This window comes from Falco punctatus (genome assembly GCF_963210335.1).
Source record: "Falco punctatus genome assembly, chromosome: 6".
Taxonomy (NCBI): domain Eukaryota; kingdom Metazoa; phylum Chordata; class Aves; order Falconiformes; family Falconidae; genus Falco; species Falco punctatus.
The window spans coordinates 20,592,731-20,611,256 of NC_137585.1; the positions used below are offsets into that span (position 1 = coordinate 20,592,731).

General features: G+C 37.9%; 1 protein-coding gene across 24 annotated transcripts in view; it reads right to left on the reverse strand.

Moving 5' to 3' along the window:
• PLEKHA5 (pleckstrin homology domain containing A5) overlaps positions 1 to 18,526 on the reverse strand; it is a 169,263-nt gene that overhangs the window by 62,259 nt on the left and 88,478 nt on the right. For all 24 annotated transcript variants that reach the window (XM_080391768.1, XM_080391775.1, XM_080391767.1 and 21 more), the window contains 3 exons: positions 9,618 to 9,701; positions 8,520 to 8,640; positions 2,059 to 2,163 (listed from right to left, as the gene is read on the reverse strand). In XM_080391768.1, the coding sequence (XP_080247894.1) occupies positions 2,059 to 2,163; positions 8,520 to 8,640; positions 9,618 to 9,701 (310 nt within the window). The remainder of the gene's footprint in view (positions 1 to 2,058; positions 2,164 to 8,519; positions 8,641 to 9,617; positions 9,702 to 18,526) is intronic.

The window sequence follows — 18,526 nt, forward strand, 5'->3', positions numbered from 1 at the left end:
ACCAGATGGGTGTGCTGTCATTCAGAGGGACCTTGACAGGCTGGGAAAATAGGGCAGAGCAGAATCTCATGAAGTTCAGCAAAGGGAAATGCTCAAGTCCTCCATCTGGAGAGGAATAAGCCCTCACACCAGTACACATGGGGGCTGATCAGCTAAAAAGGAGCTCTGTGGGGAAGAACCCAGGGGGTCCTGGTGGACAAGCTGATCAGGAGCCAGCAATGCACCTTCAAAGACGATCAATAGCATCCTAGACTGCATTAGCAGTGCTGTCAACAGATGGAGGGAGGACATCCTTTCCTCTCAGCACTACTGAAGTCTAGCTGGAGTGCTGCGTTCACTGCGGGGCTCACTGCTACAGAAGAAATGTGAACATACTGGAGTGAATCCAGCAAAGGGCCACAAAGCTGATTAAGGGATCAAAGCATCTTTCATATGAAGAGAGGCTGAGAAGGCTGGGACTGTTCAGTCTGGAGAAAGGGGGCATCTTATCAATACGTATAAATACCTGAAGGGAGAGTGCAGAGAAGATGGAGCCAAACTCTAGCTAGCAGTGCCCAGTGACAGGACAAGAGACAATGGGCACAAATTAAGAAACATGAAATTCCATCTGAGCAGAGGTAAATTTTTTTACTGTGGGCGAACACTGGCACAGGTTGCCCAAAGAGGTTGTGGTGCAGTCTCCATCTGTGAGGATACTCAAAACCAGCTCTGGACAACCAGCCCTAGGTAAGGCTGCTTGAACAGGGGAGGTTGTGCGAGATTTAAAACTCACTACAAAGGACCTCAGAATGAAAAGCCAGATCATCACGAATCTAACTTATTCAGAAGCAAGCAGCAAAGATAACAACACAGATACTCATGTGCACAACCACCTGTGCTGTAATTCAGACTTCATATTTCAATCAAGTTAATTGATTGACTCACTTAATGAAAAAATCCAGAGAACAGTACTTTAGGAAGAGTGACTTTTTTTTCAAGCTAAAAAGTTTAATAGCCCCAAAACAGCAAAAAACCTCTTGCCTTTGTGACAACTTTCCAGTCTCAATACTGAACGAGAGTAGAGGCCACAAGAATATCTAAGTAGGGAAAAATCTACTAAACAGATATCAGATAAAAAGATCTAGAAGTAAGTATTTTTTAAAACTAACTCAACAACATTCAAAAAACCATGAGGGTTATACCAGCCTATCAGAGTAGGGGCAGTAAATGACAATGCAGATTGAAAACTTTTTATATATTTACACATTTTTATATATATATATATATACACACACACAGTTGCCCCAGCTGAGTTTAAATGACAAGTTCTTACAGGGTTGTTGTTGTATTTATAAAATATATTCCTAATATGGCCTAGTCAGTTTTGTTGTTCAATTTTTTGATCAAACTACTCTGATTTCCTGTATAGCAAGAAAGTACAAGTGATCTGGTGTTGCAAAATACAAAGCAAGTCTCCAGAAGACTGAATACACTAAATACTAAAGAGCACATACTTCAGATTAGTTTATATTCAATAGAAAAACCTAAAATGATCTCTGGTTTTAAGATAATTAGCTTTCAGTTAAGAAAACTCTCTCTCTCTTTTCATATGTGAAAAAATGGCTTGATTTCCAGTTTGTTACTGGAAGTATTTACTTTAAAAAAATAATAATTAAGACACTCAGCCTAACAAAAGAAACTTCAGAATTTAAAAACCACAATATCCTGGGCCATACATCCTTGTCCCATCATCTCCACATGTCTGAAACTAATTCAGCTATTTTACTACTAAAATCAGTCTAGATTTTTTAAGCCCTTTGTGGATTTTAAAAAGGAATACATACATATGATATACCAATACCAATGTTCTGTACTTGCCTAATGCCCTTACCCATTTATATCAGATGTTATCCAATAAGCAGCTAATTAATTAAAATACCACGTGTCAGTTCCTCACAGCTCACAGCTTCACTCTGGTATTGCTATCGTTGCATTTTATGCAGATGACTGTCTTTTGTACATTACACACCTTACCAAAAAACCCCAAAACCCAGAAGGGGGTGAAGAGGGGAAGGGTACCTGTTTGTAGAGCCAGCCACGTCTGACAACTGGTGCATTAGGATTTCTCTTTATTGAGTTTGATCTCTTTCCAAAATTATGAACCTTCTTTGAAGATCGTGATGTCTAAATTGAATTGAACATGTTAAAGAAAACATGACATTAATATCTGTTGAAAAATCATAAGGCATTTTCTTTTCTTTAAGACCTTTTTCTTACATGTGTTACTCTGGGGAACTGCAGAATACTAACTGTATTCCTTTTTTTAGATAAATTATTATGATGATGATGGTTCTTGCTGGCTTCAGCATTTCTTTTTTCCTCTGCAGAAAATTTAAAGACAAATCCCAAGACAAGTACTTAAAGTTGTTGGGTTATTTTTTCATAACAAGAAAAAACAACTAATTACATATCTGGCCTTCTTATACAGTAGGTAAAAAGCTTACCAAGCTGTAGAAAGAGAAGTAAAATGAACCAAACTATTACTAATTATGAAAAGTTACAACACCTGGGCAAGAAAATTTTACTCTTTCCTGATTCCAACACTGGCCTAATACATGAAAGTTGTTTAGACTTCAACAGGTTATAACTCCACCTTTCCTAACATATACTAAATATTTTAAAGTTCTTTCTTCCCTCTCAAGAACCCTTCGCTTTGTGATGCTTTCGCTGGTTTGAATGTTCGTTATTTTACCTGCTTGTGGTAAGGACTACTTTGACACTTCTGCCCTGAAACTCCAGTGCTTATATCTGCTGTTGCTTATACCTTTTACAACCTTACAGTTGTGCAATGATCACAGATGACTAAGAGAAGTAGGATAAATAACCCATTTGAGATTTTATCCTTCTACTTGAGTAACCAAAAGAAATTGGAAAAGGCATAAAGAAACATGCAAGTGCTTGGCCAACTCACACTTCATTCATTTCAGCCTGCATTTGGAAAGTCTGTTCTGCAACTACATGAGCTGAACATTTACTTGCGTTTTAAATTTTGTAAGAATTAGTGCCTCAGAGACCATGGGATATGATACAGCAAAGTATCGCACTCTGCAAAAGAAGTCAAGTTTTTTAAGCTGTGCTCATGGCTTTCCTCCAAATCCACCATTTGAATTGAGACAATACAACCCTGTGCTTCAGCTTCCCCATCTCCACTACTGAGAGTAATCATAAGATTATGCAAAGTTCCTAACATACACTTGGGTTTTGTTGCAAATTAGGGTATGGTGTTTCTCTATGGAAACTCTCTCAACACGCACCGCAGAACTGAGCTGGGTTTTATACATGCTTCAGAGAGCATTCCACAGTAGGTTAAAAATCATAAACCGAAACCTGCAATTTAAAATGATATGCAGCTTTTGTTAATGATGCCATTAACCGAAGAATACAACATAGCTTAGCCAAAAAAGAACAAATTACAAAAACTATGTGTGTTTCTGTTGTAGACAGACTTAAGGCAATGAAACGAGGTCGTTTTATTTTTTGAAAGAATCAGGTGGGAATATAAAAACAGAGTGCTTTTAATTTCCCTTGGAGATACAGAAATTTGACTCAGGTCTGTTTGGAAAACAAGACAGAACAAGCAATTGAAAGCCTAATTAAAAATAAAAGTAAAAACCTTTCACATTTTCATCTGAAAAAATTCTACCAGTGCGAAATGGACAAAGCTTTGTAAGAAGCCAAGGAATGACATACAGAGGACCTATAAGAATCCAGAGCATGTTACAAAGTTAACTAGATGTACTTCAGTTGATCTATATGGCTACTATATTGGCATATCACACAAGAGCTATGCCAAGATTTTGATCAGAAGTAATTTAGAACGCTCATACCTGCTCTATTAGGTATTAAAGGTTCAAAACCTCTCAAGAGCATTCCAGACTTCCTATGCTTGTAAAATGGCTAATGCATTAAGGATGCTTCTGAAAACACAGTAAACCACGAGTACTACTAATGTCAAGTCTACTAACAAATTCAAGTAATTTAGATAGATATCTGTTATGTCAAGTCTACTAACAAATTCAAGCAATTTAGATAGATATCTGTTAGGTAGGTCTGATGATAAAACATATTGACTCTAATTTCACTGAGCTCACAGCAAAGTTTTAATGGGTTACATCTTACCAACTGTGAATACAAACTTCCTTTAATTAAACACAGCATCACAAGTGCTTTCTAATTTTAGTTAATAAATACTTTAGATGACTCGTGATTATTTTACCACACACAGCATATAAAGAGTAACTGTTCACAACAAATTCAGAGTCTCGAGACAATGAGTATTTTAGGATATTGAAATTTTGTAGGGGTATATATAAACATAATTATCAGTTCTCAAACTTTTTAGACCACCTCCTCCTCTTGTTACGCCTGGGATCCCTGGCCATCACGTATTCTCTCACACAAACATCTAATATCTTAAAAACTGGAGAAGCAGGAAGAAAGGAAAAAAAATAAGAATTGAAGAGTTCAACTACCTTTTACCCCACACCACTAAAAATACAGGACATACTGCACAGCTCCAGCTTCTGGAGAAGGCAAAGAGGAAAGAAGGATACTGAACAAAGGTCCAACTACTAAGTACTTGCTGGAAGGTGTAGAAGGTAACAGAGCTAGCAAACTTATATTCACATCTGACTGGTTCTAAAGAATGGTCCCAGCCACTGTGATGCCTCCAAAACCAGAACCTACAGGAGGGACCCTGTACAGAAGAAGCCAGGAAGTCCAGCCAGTGACATTCACACTTTCCAAAACCTGAAGACGACAAACACCAGCAGAGCTTTGAACTCTGGGTAACAGACCAGTCAGTAGCTGGGGCTGCACAGCTCATCACTTTGAAAGCTGCTCTTCTCTATCCTTAGCTGGTAGACACAGAACTTATGTGAGGATTCTTCCCCAGTTGCAGAACTAGAACAAAAGTAATTAATTAACACTAAACATATTGTGTCTATGTTTGAAAAACGTGGGTTGAGAACCTTGCTGACAAGGAAATTTTCTGCATGTGAGCTGAAAGAATGGAAATCTAAATCTCCGTTACTTTCAACTTCTGTTTAAAAATATGTTTCCAGACTTCAAGGCTTATATTATCTTCCAAACCACAAACCAACACGATGCTGCCTTCTGGATTGTGTAGGCAATTTTCAGTGCCTTCAAGTGTTGCATTCCTCCATGAGCTGAGTGGGTTTCTGTCTCAGCACTTTAACTTGCACCAGGAGGTTGCTCTTGAAACAAATCTCCCAGTTGTTCCCTTTCACTGTGCTTTGATTTGCACAGTAGAGCAAACTGGCTTTATTTTAGGTAAGATGCACAAGAAGCACTACTGGACTGGTCTGAATATAAACCATGAAAACACAGTACCGATGTTTAGCACTGAGCACAGACACTGCCCTTCACACCACTCCTGTTTATTAGGCTATTTGCTAATGTATCTTACGATTATTACCCCAAAATTTCTGGCTAACCTGAATCCTGAGAAGGCATGTATGTCTATACCTAAACCAGGCATTTAAAGCTGGGCTGGCTTAAGCACTGTATGAGCATCTATAAACAAACTGATGAATACTTATAAATAACATGATACATTCTAGCTGTAATGGAGACACAAGGAGCTCTGCAGCACCTGTCCTGGGCTGTCACTCCGTTCCACTTACTGTGAGATAAAATTGTTAGCCTTATTCTGCTGATCATCAGGACAGCAACAAAGAGCAGGGAAGGTGAACTGTGGAGGGCAATTGGTAATATGACTGACTTTACCCATTAAAAAGCTTATTCCCTGAACATGTTTCAGGACACACAATCTTATTTGCCTAGGCAGTGACTTTAACAGTGAGGAGAAACATGAAGAAAAAAAAAAAAAAAAGCAACTACAAAAGCATCTTCTTAATTTTCAAGAGGGGTGGAAATACCTAACTGTGGCAATCTCAAGCCTACACAGATCTTTTTCACAGTCAGAGGTCTATGCTAGTGGCTATAAGTTCAGAAATGCACTTCAAGCTAATAGGGAAGAATCAGTGCTTAACAGAGCTGGAGCGTGTTATTTGGCCAGCATTACGTATACAGTGGGAAAGGAGGATTACCATTAAGACTTTTACAGGGGAGAGACTGATTTTTGCCTCACTTCATATTAGCCTTTAGACAGCAACCAGCACTAGACTCCAGTCCTTCTGCCACGAAATATAAACTTCTCCATGTTCTGTTTGTATTCGGGATCAATTAACATTAATGAAAGGCGGAACTTATTTCTGTACACCTCAACTGTCTGAAACGTCAGTCATACCACAAACTTCCCTTCCATTCCTCATACCTTCCAATTTTAGGTGTGTTCATGAGTCATCTCTGAATACAGAAATACCTAAAAACAGGTGTAGCAACCACATGAAGCATTCTTCTGCTCTGTAATTTACTTTCCTCACCAATATTTTACTCCTCTCTTACTGTGCTGCAATATACAGAGCCTCTACATATTATATTCAAAAGCTGATAAAACAGCTAAGATTTTCAGGTTCTACTGTTGGGAGACATGCATAAAAACACAGAAGACAATCAGCTGTTGTATCTGGGTACAACCAGCAGGCAATTTCTATGTAGTTATCTTAAAAAGCAATTCAACTCATTAGCTTTAAATAACCACCAGAAAATGCTGACTAATATTAGCTGTGGTTCTACTTTGCAAGAATTCACCTCCTGAAAACAAAACTTTTAAAATTATATTGCAGTCATTCAGACAAATACATATTTGAAAACTGTTGTGCAGTAACTGTACATACAGTCACAGTAATCATATTAGTATTGTAAATGCTTTTGAAAACAAGAACAGACAGGAGGAATGCAAAGTAGAACAGATTTCTATTTTTTCAATATATAATAATTTCTACAGGAAACTAGAATCATTAATCAATGACAGTAATAACAGTAACTGGGCCATGGCAATCTCAATTTTCTTGTAGAACACTATGAAACGAACATGTTAAGGGGCATTTTAAAGTTCTCTTTCAAAAGAGTATGAAAAATATGTTTGTAAAACATGTGCCCCTAAATTGTAATTCCTTTCCTACATTTAACCTGAGAATGCTTCCTAGCTAGTTCTGTCATAATTTTCTAACTACTGCAATCTACATCAGTATGACAACTCTTAACAGTAAGTTGTTTTGGGTTTTTTGTTTGCTTGGTTGTTTTAGGGCTTAGTTGGGTTTGTGTTTGTTTGTTACTGTTGTTGTTTGGGGTTTTTCTAGTTTGCTTTGTTTTGTTTTAAACTGCCTTTCCTGCATGGCCTTGAACATGATCATATGAAAATTGAGGTGGATTTTGTTACTCTTTATAATTCATCTGCGACTTTTTCTTTCCCCAGAAACACTAATAGATTTGAGACACTTTTCTCATGAAATAACAGTTTTCCAACGTAGGTCAAGGATTCTACCCATCAAATGAGAGATATAAAACAATAAAAAATGTTTCCAAAACACACTTGAAGAATGTTTACAATGTTTCCTACTACATGGAAAATAAACTATTTCAATCCACATTGCCGAAATTAAGGGATTTGCTCAGCTAGAACACATTCCAAAGTTTATTTTTCTCTTGCAGGCTAGATTAATCAGCTGAAAAGCACTTCTCAGGGTTAAAGTTTTTAATTACTTGTAAAACTATGGGGCTTTTTTTTCCTTGTTTAAATGTTAAGTGCTGAGTAGAAGAGATTACAGGGCTCTTGTCTGTAATCACTGATCTAAGTTGTTACCTTGGTGTCCTAGTAAACATAAGGAAGTTCTTAATTTTGTAGAAAATATACTTCCTTTCAGGAAAGTTGTCCAGAAAATGGAAAAGAAAAAGAACCCAGAAACGCACAGAATAGCCTCATCAGCTTTATCCAATAAATTTAAAAGCTGATATAACTGAACCTACCACCTGAATAAACATCTGGACATTTACCCCAGCCTTCTGAGAAGCTGAGTCAATGGAGAAAGTGGGACACAAAGCAACCTAGGGATCTCTAGGAATTTTCCTAGGAAACCAGAACTTCTACTTCTGCCTCATGAGAGCAAATCATGTCACCTGCCCTTTAATTTTACCACAGGGTCACCTTCCATCTCTCTTGTAACTACTTCTTACACACTATTGTAATTCTCTCTATTTTAACTGGACAAATCCAGTCAATTGTGATTGAGCGATTTCTGTAACGATGCTTACGCAGATGTCTGATCAGTCACTCAAGATTTTGCTGTTCACACAGATTAGAAAGGTCAGATTCTGTAAACAACCTAAGTACGTGCAAGTCATAAGATCTGAGATACCTGAAAAAAATTACAGCTTCAGTAATAATTTCAGACATCTCAGTTTCCAAATTAAATGTGAAAGGAGCCAAGTGCCCTGAAAAAGATACATGCTTGGTTTCCTTTTTTCATAAGAACGCTAATATATAGCACTGACTAGTACCTTGTGGAATAACTGAGTTATTTAACTTTTAATTTAATTTGGACATAAAGACTTACTCTGCCCACAGGGCTCATGGGATGAGCAGCATAATCTGATGTCAGATTATAGTTAGTTGCTTCACATATCATGCTTACTGGTCGCTCCTTCTTTTCTTCAGATGTCATTGCTGCAGCAGTCCTGAAAATAGAATATGTAATAGCACTAGAACATGCTGTGTGTGCAGACTGCTATTAGAAAGCACGCCTAAACGTAGCCCAGTACAGCCCGTGTCCTACTTTCCCAATTTGAAAGCAATTCACATTGAACTGTAAAGTTACCTGCATTATGTTTTAAACTTAAACCCATTATAGATGAATTTTAAGATGATGTTTTAAAATAGGATTTCTCTGTTAGGATGAGGTGTTGGTGGGAGGAGAAAAAAGACAGGTATGAGCAGAGATGGAAATGGAAGGAAATGCTCTTCAAAGGCCCCATATGGCTTTGTCCCACTTCAATGAGAACATGCACATTTGTGAAATTTCACATATTGCAGTTCACAGTTCACACAGGTTTTCACTCAAGCCACCGTATAACACGTTGCAGCAATGGTGGTGAGTAGGACACCCAATACCCATATAAAATCCTGAGGTCAGGTATGAATTTCATGCATGGTGTCTCATATTGTGTACTTTACAAAACTAATGCAAACCTAGCAAACCCAAGTTCTTATCTAGCGATTCAGAAAGTGTCTCAACTGGCCAAGAAAATAACCAACTGAGGAGAAACTATCAAGCAAGAGACAATAGAATAACGGCATGTGATTGTCCCTAAGTGATTACAAAATTTATTCCTTTTTGGGAGCTTACTGGTTTATAAAATAATATACAGGTCATTGGCTACCACTACAGGATAAAGTGGCAAATGGTAATTCACACAGTGCATAAACATGGTGCATTTCTATCATATAACTAAGTTGGGCTATGGTTTTTAATCTTAAAAATTCATAGTCAATATTTCATGTTACTTTCAAAGAATTTAAACAAATAATTAAAACTTTATACATGCTTGTCTGACCTGGAAAAAATAAACATTGCAATTAGCAATGACTGAATCTTACTCCAATATTAACAAGTTTTAAAACATATATTTTATAGACTGAAACAGATGCCACTTACTGTTCATTCACAACAAAAATACAGTTGTCCTGCGATGGCTGTCCTGTTACTGGATGTTTGCAGGTTACTTTTCGTTCATTATGACTGTGGTAGAGAGATAAGGAAAATTATTAGGCAATAATTTTTTGGTTTTCCAACTCAAGCATACTCATTGTACCGGATTCATATATCAGCTCAGTGAAAACAACTATGAATATTTCATTACAGCATCTAATAATGTATGTGTACACACATACACAAATGCATATACATATGTATAAACTAATAAAAAGAATGATAACAAGTATTAAAGGATCTTCATTAATAGCCCGGAAAGAGATAGGAAACATTGGCACTGGGTTGCTAATGGTTTTGAATTTAAAAACTAGAGCTGTAAGAGTACTACTAGATCATATATGATCACCGATAATTCACTTCAGCTAAGTCTTTATATATGCATACACAGGACTTCAGCTAGACAGGGACAGGTTAAACATAAGACAAACAACTGCTCTGTAGGGATCAAATATCACTATCACAAAAGCGATTGTCTTCCAGCTAAGAACACGAAGTTCCCAGTTTAAAATTTTCCAGTAATACAAATAAATACTCAGTGATTGGTACAAGAGTGATTGCACTCAGAGTTCTACTTTTCCTGGCGACTTTTTAATTCGGAGTGCTACTGCCCTGCAGCAATCTTGGGAGTACCCTCAAGTGGCAGGGGGCCTGTGGCTGAGGGCTTCACCATCAGCAGCACAAAATGTTCGCTTTGCAGTATCTCGTTCCCCTGAACGGCAGGTGTTGCTAGATCACAGCAGCTCCCACAATTTGGAAGAAATTGCCAAAACCCAACAACTATTAGCTGCTACCACTCAAGAAGGAAATGTTTTGACTTGTGCCCTACAGCCCTTAGAGGGGAAGGAAGAGAAAGGGAGGAATATCCTTCACTGCCTACCAGGTACGTCAAACAGCTGACAGTTCTAACTTGTGCCTGCTGCAGACCAGGGCTTTTCCACGCCCAGCCTCCACGCAAGCAGCAGGGCTCCAGCCCCAGTTATGCCACCAGCACACCTGAGAGCTCGGAGCCGCCAGCTGGCACAGCAGCAAGACCGTGCACCTAGGAGAGGCAAGGGTGGCTGAACTGCAATAACCTGCTCTGAAGTCTCTAGCTCCAAAATGTAGGAAAGAGCAGGAAAGGTGCACTGATGAGATTTAAACCTGATTCAGTGATTAAAAAGCATACGAGCCGGCATCAGATTAAGAACAGGCAGTAAGTATATAACATAGATGCATTATTTGGATAGAATACACATGCTTCAAAAAACCCTCATCTCTTCTGTATTTCACACTTCAAATAATATTTATAAATAAAAAATTATATATAATGCAAACCCCCCAGTATCTGAAATTCACACTGTAGATCACAAAGATAGTAGTTCCATTTGATAGTATTTATTTTTGCGAAGAATATGTGATGATAACCTTTTTCATGTAAGGTATCTTATAGAATACTCTCCCTTTCTTTTCACAGCTTCAGCCCTGAAAAATATTCTTAGACAGAGAACAAACCTGGGACAAAAAGGTGTATTAGTTGCAGGACAGCAAAAAACCAAAAGCTTAGGATGGCACTTCATCCTTAGCACCTACTTCTCTTATTGCCTATTCATTTAATCATCTTAGCATTCAGAACTATCTTTCAAAACAAATGTTACACTCTCTACCCTTCCCGATTCTTAAAACAACCTAGACTTAACAAGACTAAACATTCCCCATGTTGTTAAAAAATTCCCTTAGATCATAACATTTTGCTATTATGAAGCATTACTAGTTAATTACCTCCAAACGAAAGCCTAATAAAATATTCACACTACTTTAATGGTCAATGGATAGTTGGATAAATCTGCATAAATCTCAAGTGCAAGATTAGAAAGACAGCCCAATTCTTTGCACTTTCTTTACTGGGATTTTAAAAACTAGTAATACCTAAATGGATAGGTGCCTTACGGGTTTAACTAATGAGCTAGTGAATGCTGGTTCTTTATTCTTCACACTAAATTCAACAGAATTCTAAGTTTAGCTTCTAAAGAAGCTTCTACTGCAGAAATGCACCTATTAGAATGAGGGGACAGAAAAGAGGACCTGAGTACCTCTGTGCCACTCCTAATTGCCATGGTCCTAACACATTTTTCAAGTGAAAATGGCCCAGGTTGAAGAGAATTAAAAGTCAAAACATTCCTGAGGAAGCATCCAGGCTTTTTTTGTGATTGTTCTTTTTCTTCAATTCCAAAATCTTTCTTTTTCTCCCCCTCTTACATTTCAGAAACTCTAACACCAAACTGAAAAAAAAAAAATGGAGATGAGCTGGCTTTGCCAAGATGTTGCCATCTTGTTCACATTAAACCTTGTCAGCTAGTTGTCAGCTGACACCTAGAACTGTAGAAATAAGTGGATCACTACTTCTGCTCAAGGACCGTCAATACCCAGGACCACTACAGTGGAGACATCCCGTTTTGTAGGAGTGCAGCTGGCTCTCACACTGACACGGGAAGCGGCTACACTCAAAGACTGGAAAGGCGAGGTTCATACAAAACCAGCAGGGAAAGCAGGAAGGGAAGGAAAAGAAGAAAAGAGAGAAAGCACTGGCACAAACATATTAAAGAATATTTTCTTTCAGGTTGGAGTCATATATCAAGTCAGTATTGCAAAAATATCAAAATGGTTTTGGATAACATAAAAAGCTTTCTTCACCACTCACACTGATGTCAAAAAGTACAGAGGTATAGCTGACATCACATAAAGAAGGCAAAAAGATATCTTAGACATGAAACACTCTCCTGTGGGATACACAGTACTTTCTAGTATTTGAGAGACCTTTATAGTCACTTTCTTCTAATAAGGCGAGGCAAAAGAAGAACCATATTTCCTTCCTTTCAGCTTAGACACAAGCGAAATCTTGTGAACGAACACTGCAAATTCAGCTTGTACAACTAAGTAGTACAATGACTGTAAATATGTCTAACTGAATTAGTAGATATTTAATACATCAACTTGAAAAGATTTTTATTATTTATCTGAATTACCTCATTTTTGGCATTGATTTAGCTGATATTTTGACAAGACTCTTCAAAATAGTTGCGTAAGGTGTACAAGAGCTTGGTAATCATTGTCATAACCCTCCCACATAAACAGTAGGTTAAGGCATTTGTTTTAAACTTGATCTGCAGACTACAGAAAGTTTCATTAGAACAAAACTACAATTTGGTATTCACAATCTTCAGCATCTGATTCAGACAGTTATTCATTTACCCATGAATTTCTGGGTCCACACACACGCTTACTATTTCATTTATTACACTATAATAATACATACCTCATCAATAAATCTCAGGGGGAAAAGTTGGTGGGGTTTTTTTGTTTTGTTTTGTTTTTATTTGTTTTTTTTTACTGAGAGCTGTAACTTCAACTTTATACAAACCCCAGTGTGTAATTCAGAGCTTCAACTCTGCATATTTATGTGTCTGTACTCTTATTATGTGGTAAAGAGTGATTCACTTTGACACAGGCAGCTAGAAGCCAGTGTGTTATTTTTTTTGCTTATGCAGAGATATAGTCTCCAAGAGGTACATGGAAACAACACAGCTCTTCCTTCTCTCTCCAATCAATTTTTTTTTATATCGACACATTTTGAGAACACAGGGTAACTATACACACACACACTGTTGCACCTATACTGAAGGATAGAACCGACTCACTATTTTAGCATCCATGGTTAGGTTGTATTAATGGCATGCTAAACACCACAGCCAGAGATGGAAAAAATTTGCGTATTTTGTTAGTATTCATGAGCATACTCTCCAGCCTCAGTATGTGCCAGAAACTATTCCTCATTAATATTTGCTGCTGGGATGTGTTGGGCTCCAGAAATCGACACAGCTGACTAAGATGATATGACAGATAAGTATTTCAATGCAAAATATAGCATAGTTCTTCCATGTATCAATATTCGGATTTTGATTCCATTAGTGACCTGGGACAATGACCTGCTATAAAAAGATAAAAACCAGACAAACAATAAATAAAACCCCCTACAACACAAAATACTAACCACACCAAAATAGCTCACACAGGGACAAGTCCCATTTTTAGTTATCTCAGGGCAAAACAACTGATACCAGCTTAGCAGCACCAACTTGACCTCTTTTCTCCAGAATTTTTAAACTTCTCCTTCCCAGTCCTTTCCTCTGAACACTGCAAGCTTTGGCATCAATTAGCTGGTAGCTTAGCTCTGGCACATGGACAAGCCCTCAGAGCAAAAGGATTTATCTTGTTCAGGTTAGAAGCCGACAGCAACCTTGAATTTGACTCATGTTATTTGCCTTCTTATCTACTCTCTTTCTCCCTTCCATCCCTTGAGACCCTTAATCTCTTTAGAAGACAGGATTATTTTACTAATTTCTAGACACATTCAAAAAACCTTGTTGTGTAGTTTTAGGCTACTCACTAAATGTACAGTCAACAGCAATCTTTTTGATGGTCAAATGTGATCCAAGCACTATTAAAAACCATAAAAATATAAAGACTTCAAATGCATCATTCAAATATATTATTCTATTTGTAAGTAGCAATAGAATGCATAATTCCAGGAGCAGACTTGCCAGTGGAAGTCCTACACGAGCAGGGTTGGTTGTTTTCATTCTACCTTGTGTTTTACAGGACTGCTGAGCCAAAACCACCTGGTACTGATTATTTTATTCTAACACACAACACCACAAAATCAGCAAATTCAACATTCTGTCCAATTTTACCATTCTGAAATTGCTATCACCTTTAACAGTACCAGGATTTTTTGGATAGGAAATAAACTCAGATAACAGCAGCTGGATAGGGGGACAAGAAAAAAAAAAAAAAAAAGATATATCTGTAATCCAGTTGTACAGATACAGAAAGCTGCACACAATTAAAAATGAAGGGTTAGACTATCTTTCCACTGGAACAGAGCAGTTCACTCAGCAGTGGCAAGAAAGATCAAAGTCCTAGGGTGGGGCAGTTGGTTTGGGGTCTCTCCATTGTATGATTTGGTTGAGTTCCCTGTCCTCCTAAAATAAAAAAAATGAGCTGGCCCAGAACTCCCCAAGACACATCTGGTTTTCTCCCACTAAAATTAAAACTAGATGCCACTTCAAAGCTTCTCCCATGCCCTTTCTTTGTAGATTTTATTTATGTGTTCCTAAATGCTAAGGTCTTCTCATTTGCTCATTCTCAACGTGACCATCAAAGCAAAGGCTGAGTTCTACTTCAGTGAAAGAATACAAACAAAAGCCAGGACACAACTTTCAACAGGCCTCCATATCTTTACTTTAGAAAGAATGTTCCTTTTGACAAGAGAAAACTGAAGAACACATTTCAGAAGAATGCTACACCAATTATCTGCCTCCTAACATTTATTGTCTAAATTTCATAATCTGACAATCTAATCTCTACTATGCAAACGTAATCCCTATATATCACAAATACACTCAAAGTACATAGAGATATTTCTTAGAGAAGCTGGTTTATGCATTTTCCAGACCTGCTTCATGAGAAAATAGTTTAAAAGATTACATATTAAGTAAGGCAACCAAAATTACCAGAGTAATAAAGTCATCCTCTCTACATTAACGCTAAATGTTTGCATTTAAAGGTAAAGTTCAACTCAAGACAAACGTCTAGGCCAGCTTTATTCTGCTTCTGTGAAGCACTTAATTCCTGAACTGGGGTGGGAAGAAATAATAAAAAAACAAAACCAAACCGAACACCCCCCCCCCCGCCCCCAACCAAACAAAAAATCCCACATCCAATTTTTACCTTGTGTGCTTGCTTTCCAGTGTACCAATGTCTCCTTTCTAATTGAAATAAATGCAGTAACTTATAGTTATCTAACAAAAAGTTGTTTGAATTTGGAAAAAATCTAAGTAAATGTAGTCCCTACACAACTGTTAGCAAGGATGTGGTCTGTGGCTGCACCAACACTTCTATTTTACTAAATCTGTAATGCCACATTGTACAGTAAATAGCAGATGCAAGCACTTTTTTGTCAGTGCTATCATACCCTAGAATTACGAGTCTTTTTCAATTAAGCTTTTTAAACAACTTGGAAAACCAGGCTGCATGGCTCCACTGGAAAACATATGAGCACGGTAACTAAACATCAGGGAGTCCAAACAAAAGAGGGTGTAAAGAGACAGCAAGTTTCAAAGCAAAGTGCTGACAGACCTGTATAACATCACATATGCTGCTAAGAGCAAAGTGTTGAATCCTTTGTGTGTGCACATGCTTGGCAAGGTGCATACAAAAGTCTACTAATATTCCTGGCAGACATTGCAACACCTAAACTATAGCTGCTGCTGTCACCATTTTTTGGTCTCCTATGAATTTATTTTGTTCAGGCAATGAGTCAATTCCGTAGGCTATCCTTTTAGGCCTTTCTTAGTTAGTTATACAAGTTTTGCTATCCTTGCTGCTGCTGTAATGAAAAAGCACCTGAACATTTCTATACAACTGACTGTAATCCAGCTTTTCATTTATTATTGAGATTTTCCAAAAAATTAAGCACTACTGCCCTGAAATTGTAAACCTTTCTGTCAATAGGACCATTCTAAAAATCAGACTTTTAATCCAATGAAAATATTTATGTAAAACCAAAGCCTTTTCTCACTTAGGCAGATACAATTAACATGCTGTCATGACGTACTTCCAATGTAAAACTGTAGGTTTATGTAATTAAATGCAAATAGTAAATACAAATGTTTCAAAATGCTAGGATGAAATACCTTCTAAAATAGCGTATACTGTATTACAGATAGAGAAGCTTTTAGCAAGTAACTGTCCTTTCTAATCAAGCACTGTGTATTTTCAGAAGAAGAAAGTTTTATTGTTTTAAATTTTGCCAAAACTTTGTGGGAGGGTGTCCTGTAGGTAACATATTTGGGAATCTGTAAGATACTGAGAGTTGGTAAAGGCCACAGAAGCCACATATCTTTAAACAGAAGTGTGGCAATTTGTGAGATGTACTTGCCATGCGTCATCAATTTATGTAATAATTCACTACACACATTTTAACCCCTGGGCACAGTGCCTAACAGTATCTTCATAGCAGCACTGCAGATGAAGAAAATTTTCAATTCTGTAAGTCTACACTAGTAAAAATTACTAATACTGCTGTTTGAGATAAGTTTGAGAAAATAGTGAGGTGGGTGTTAGTAGGCAGAACTATCTGTAAGCCTCAGATTTGACAGTTGAAATCAAAGCATCCCTTAATGGATAACTATGTGGAAAGTTTCCAAGAACTAGAGCAGGGGTCCTCAAACTTTTTAACCAGGGGGCCGGCGCACGGATGCAGTGGCAGGCAGCCATCTGCGGCTGCTTGGTTTCCCCCCCCCAACCCCTGGCGGGGGGCGGGTGTGTGTGTGTGTGTGTGTGTGTGTGTCTGTAAATACCGGGGGCCGGATTGAGGACCCTGGGGGGCCGTATCCGGCCCGCGGGCCGTAGTTTGAGGACCCCTGAACTAGAGTAACATAAAAATTCTGCAGTGAAAACCCACAACCTGTTTCCTAAAGAAAGATGGTATTTGGAGTAGCATGGTTCAGCAGGTGGCTTGTGGACCAGAACCAGCACTGGATGCTCCAGCCTGGCTGCTACTGCCTCTTCCTCTTGAAGACCAATGGCAGATGTCTGATCACCTAATGCTGCCCAAAGCTCACTTCCCCAATGCAGGAGAGAGGCTGCAGCCTCTCCAAAAGGGGCAGAGAGAATGGAAGAAGTAAAAACTAACTTGCAGAGAGGGCAACAAAAAGCCACAGTCAACAGCTGTTCTGATACGAAGAACAAGCTGTCTTTGCTGCTGAAGCTAAACAAATTAGCGGACTAATAACTAACTATATTTCATTAAGATGAGTTAATTAGGAACCATTAATTGGTATTTTCTTACACATATGATGTTAAAGGTTTTAAGAACCTGAAACAAACCTGACTTGAATTTACAAGGGACAACTGCACTTAGGCTGTCTAACTGCATGATCATGACTGTAACACACTACCTGGAGCAATTAATCACACCAAGTACATTAGAGAGAATTCAGTTGTCTTAGTCACCTTCCACAACTCTAAGAATCAATCTCAGTAAAAACTTCTAGCAAAAGCTTTAACAGCTGCATACCAACTTCAAATGTTTTTAAAGCTCACTATACAGGACGCTGTCTCCAACACATATCACTAAGCTCAGTTCTGCAAGCCTTGTCCTTCATGATTTATTGCAGTGTTAGAAGTGTGAGATGCGCTCTTGAGCAAGTGTTACGAACAGAAGTACAAACTCAAAATGCAATTTTATCTTACGCTTCAATGTCACCATGAAATCTAGACACATTTTGCAAGAGAAGCCTACTCTAGTAACAGTTCCTTTTACTAGTTTTTGTTTTTCAATAATTACATTTTGAAAAAGAACTGCTACTGATAATAAGAAAAGTGAATACAAATCAAGCACACACCTACATATGTGTATGCATACTTTAAAATACATTAATATATGGGTTATGCAAAAAAACCCCAATCTTGCTGTCAAAACTATTCCCAACTGAAGTCTGATTGCAAGCTCATGTGGTTTCAAAAGCTCAAGATGTCTCCACTTGGCATACCCTGAAAAAAAGTCAAAGCTGTGCTGCAATGTCTTAATTTTCATTTGTCTTGAAGAGCCTGCATCACTGTTGCTTCTCTGAACCTCTCAAGCGCTGACAACCCTGACTGTCCTGTCACTCAGTCCCACCACTTCTCCATTTTCAGTTCAAAAGGGATCTCAATGGATTTGGTAATCAGAGGACTTTGGATTTCATTTGGAAACAGTTGTGCATTTGTTAATAAGAACAATAGATCCTACAAGCACTTAACCTCATTTTTTC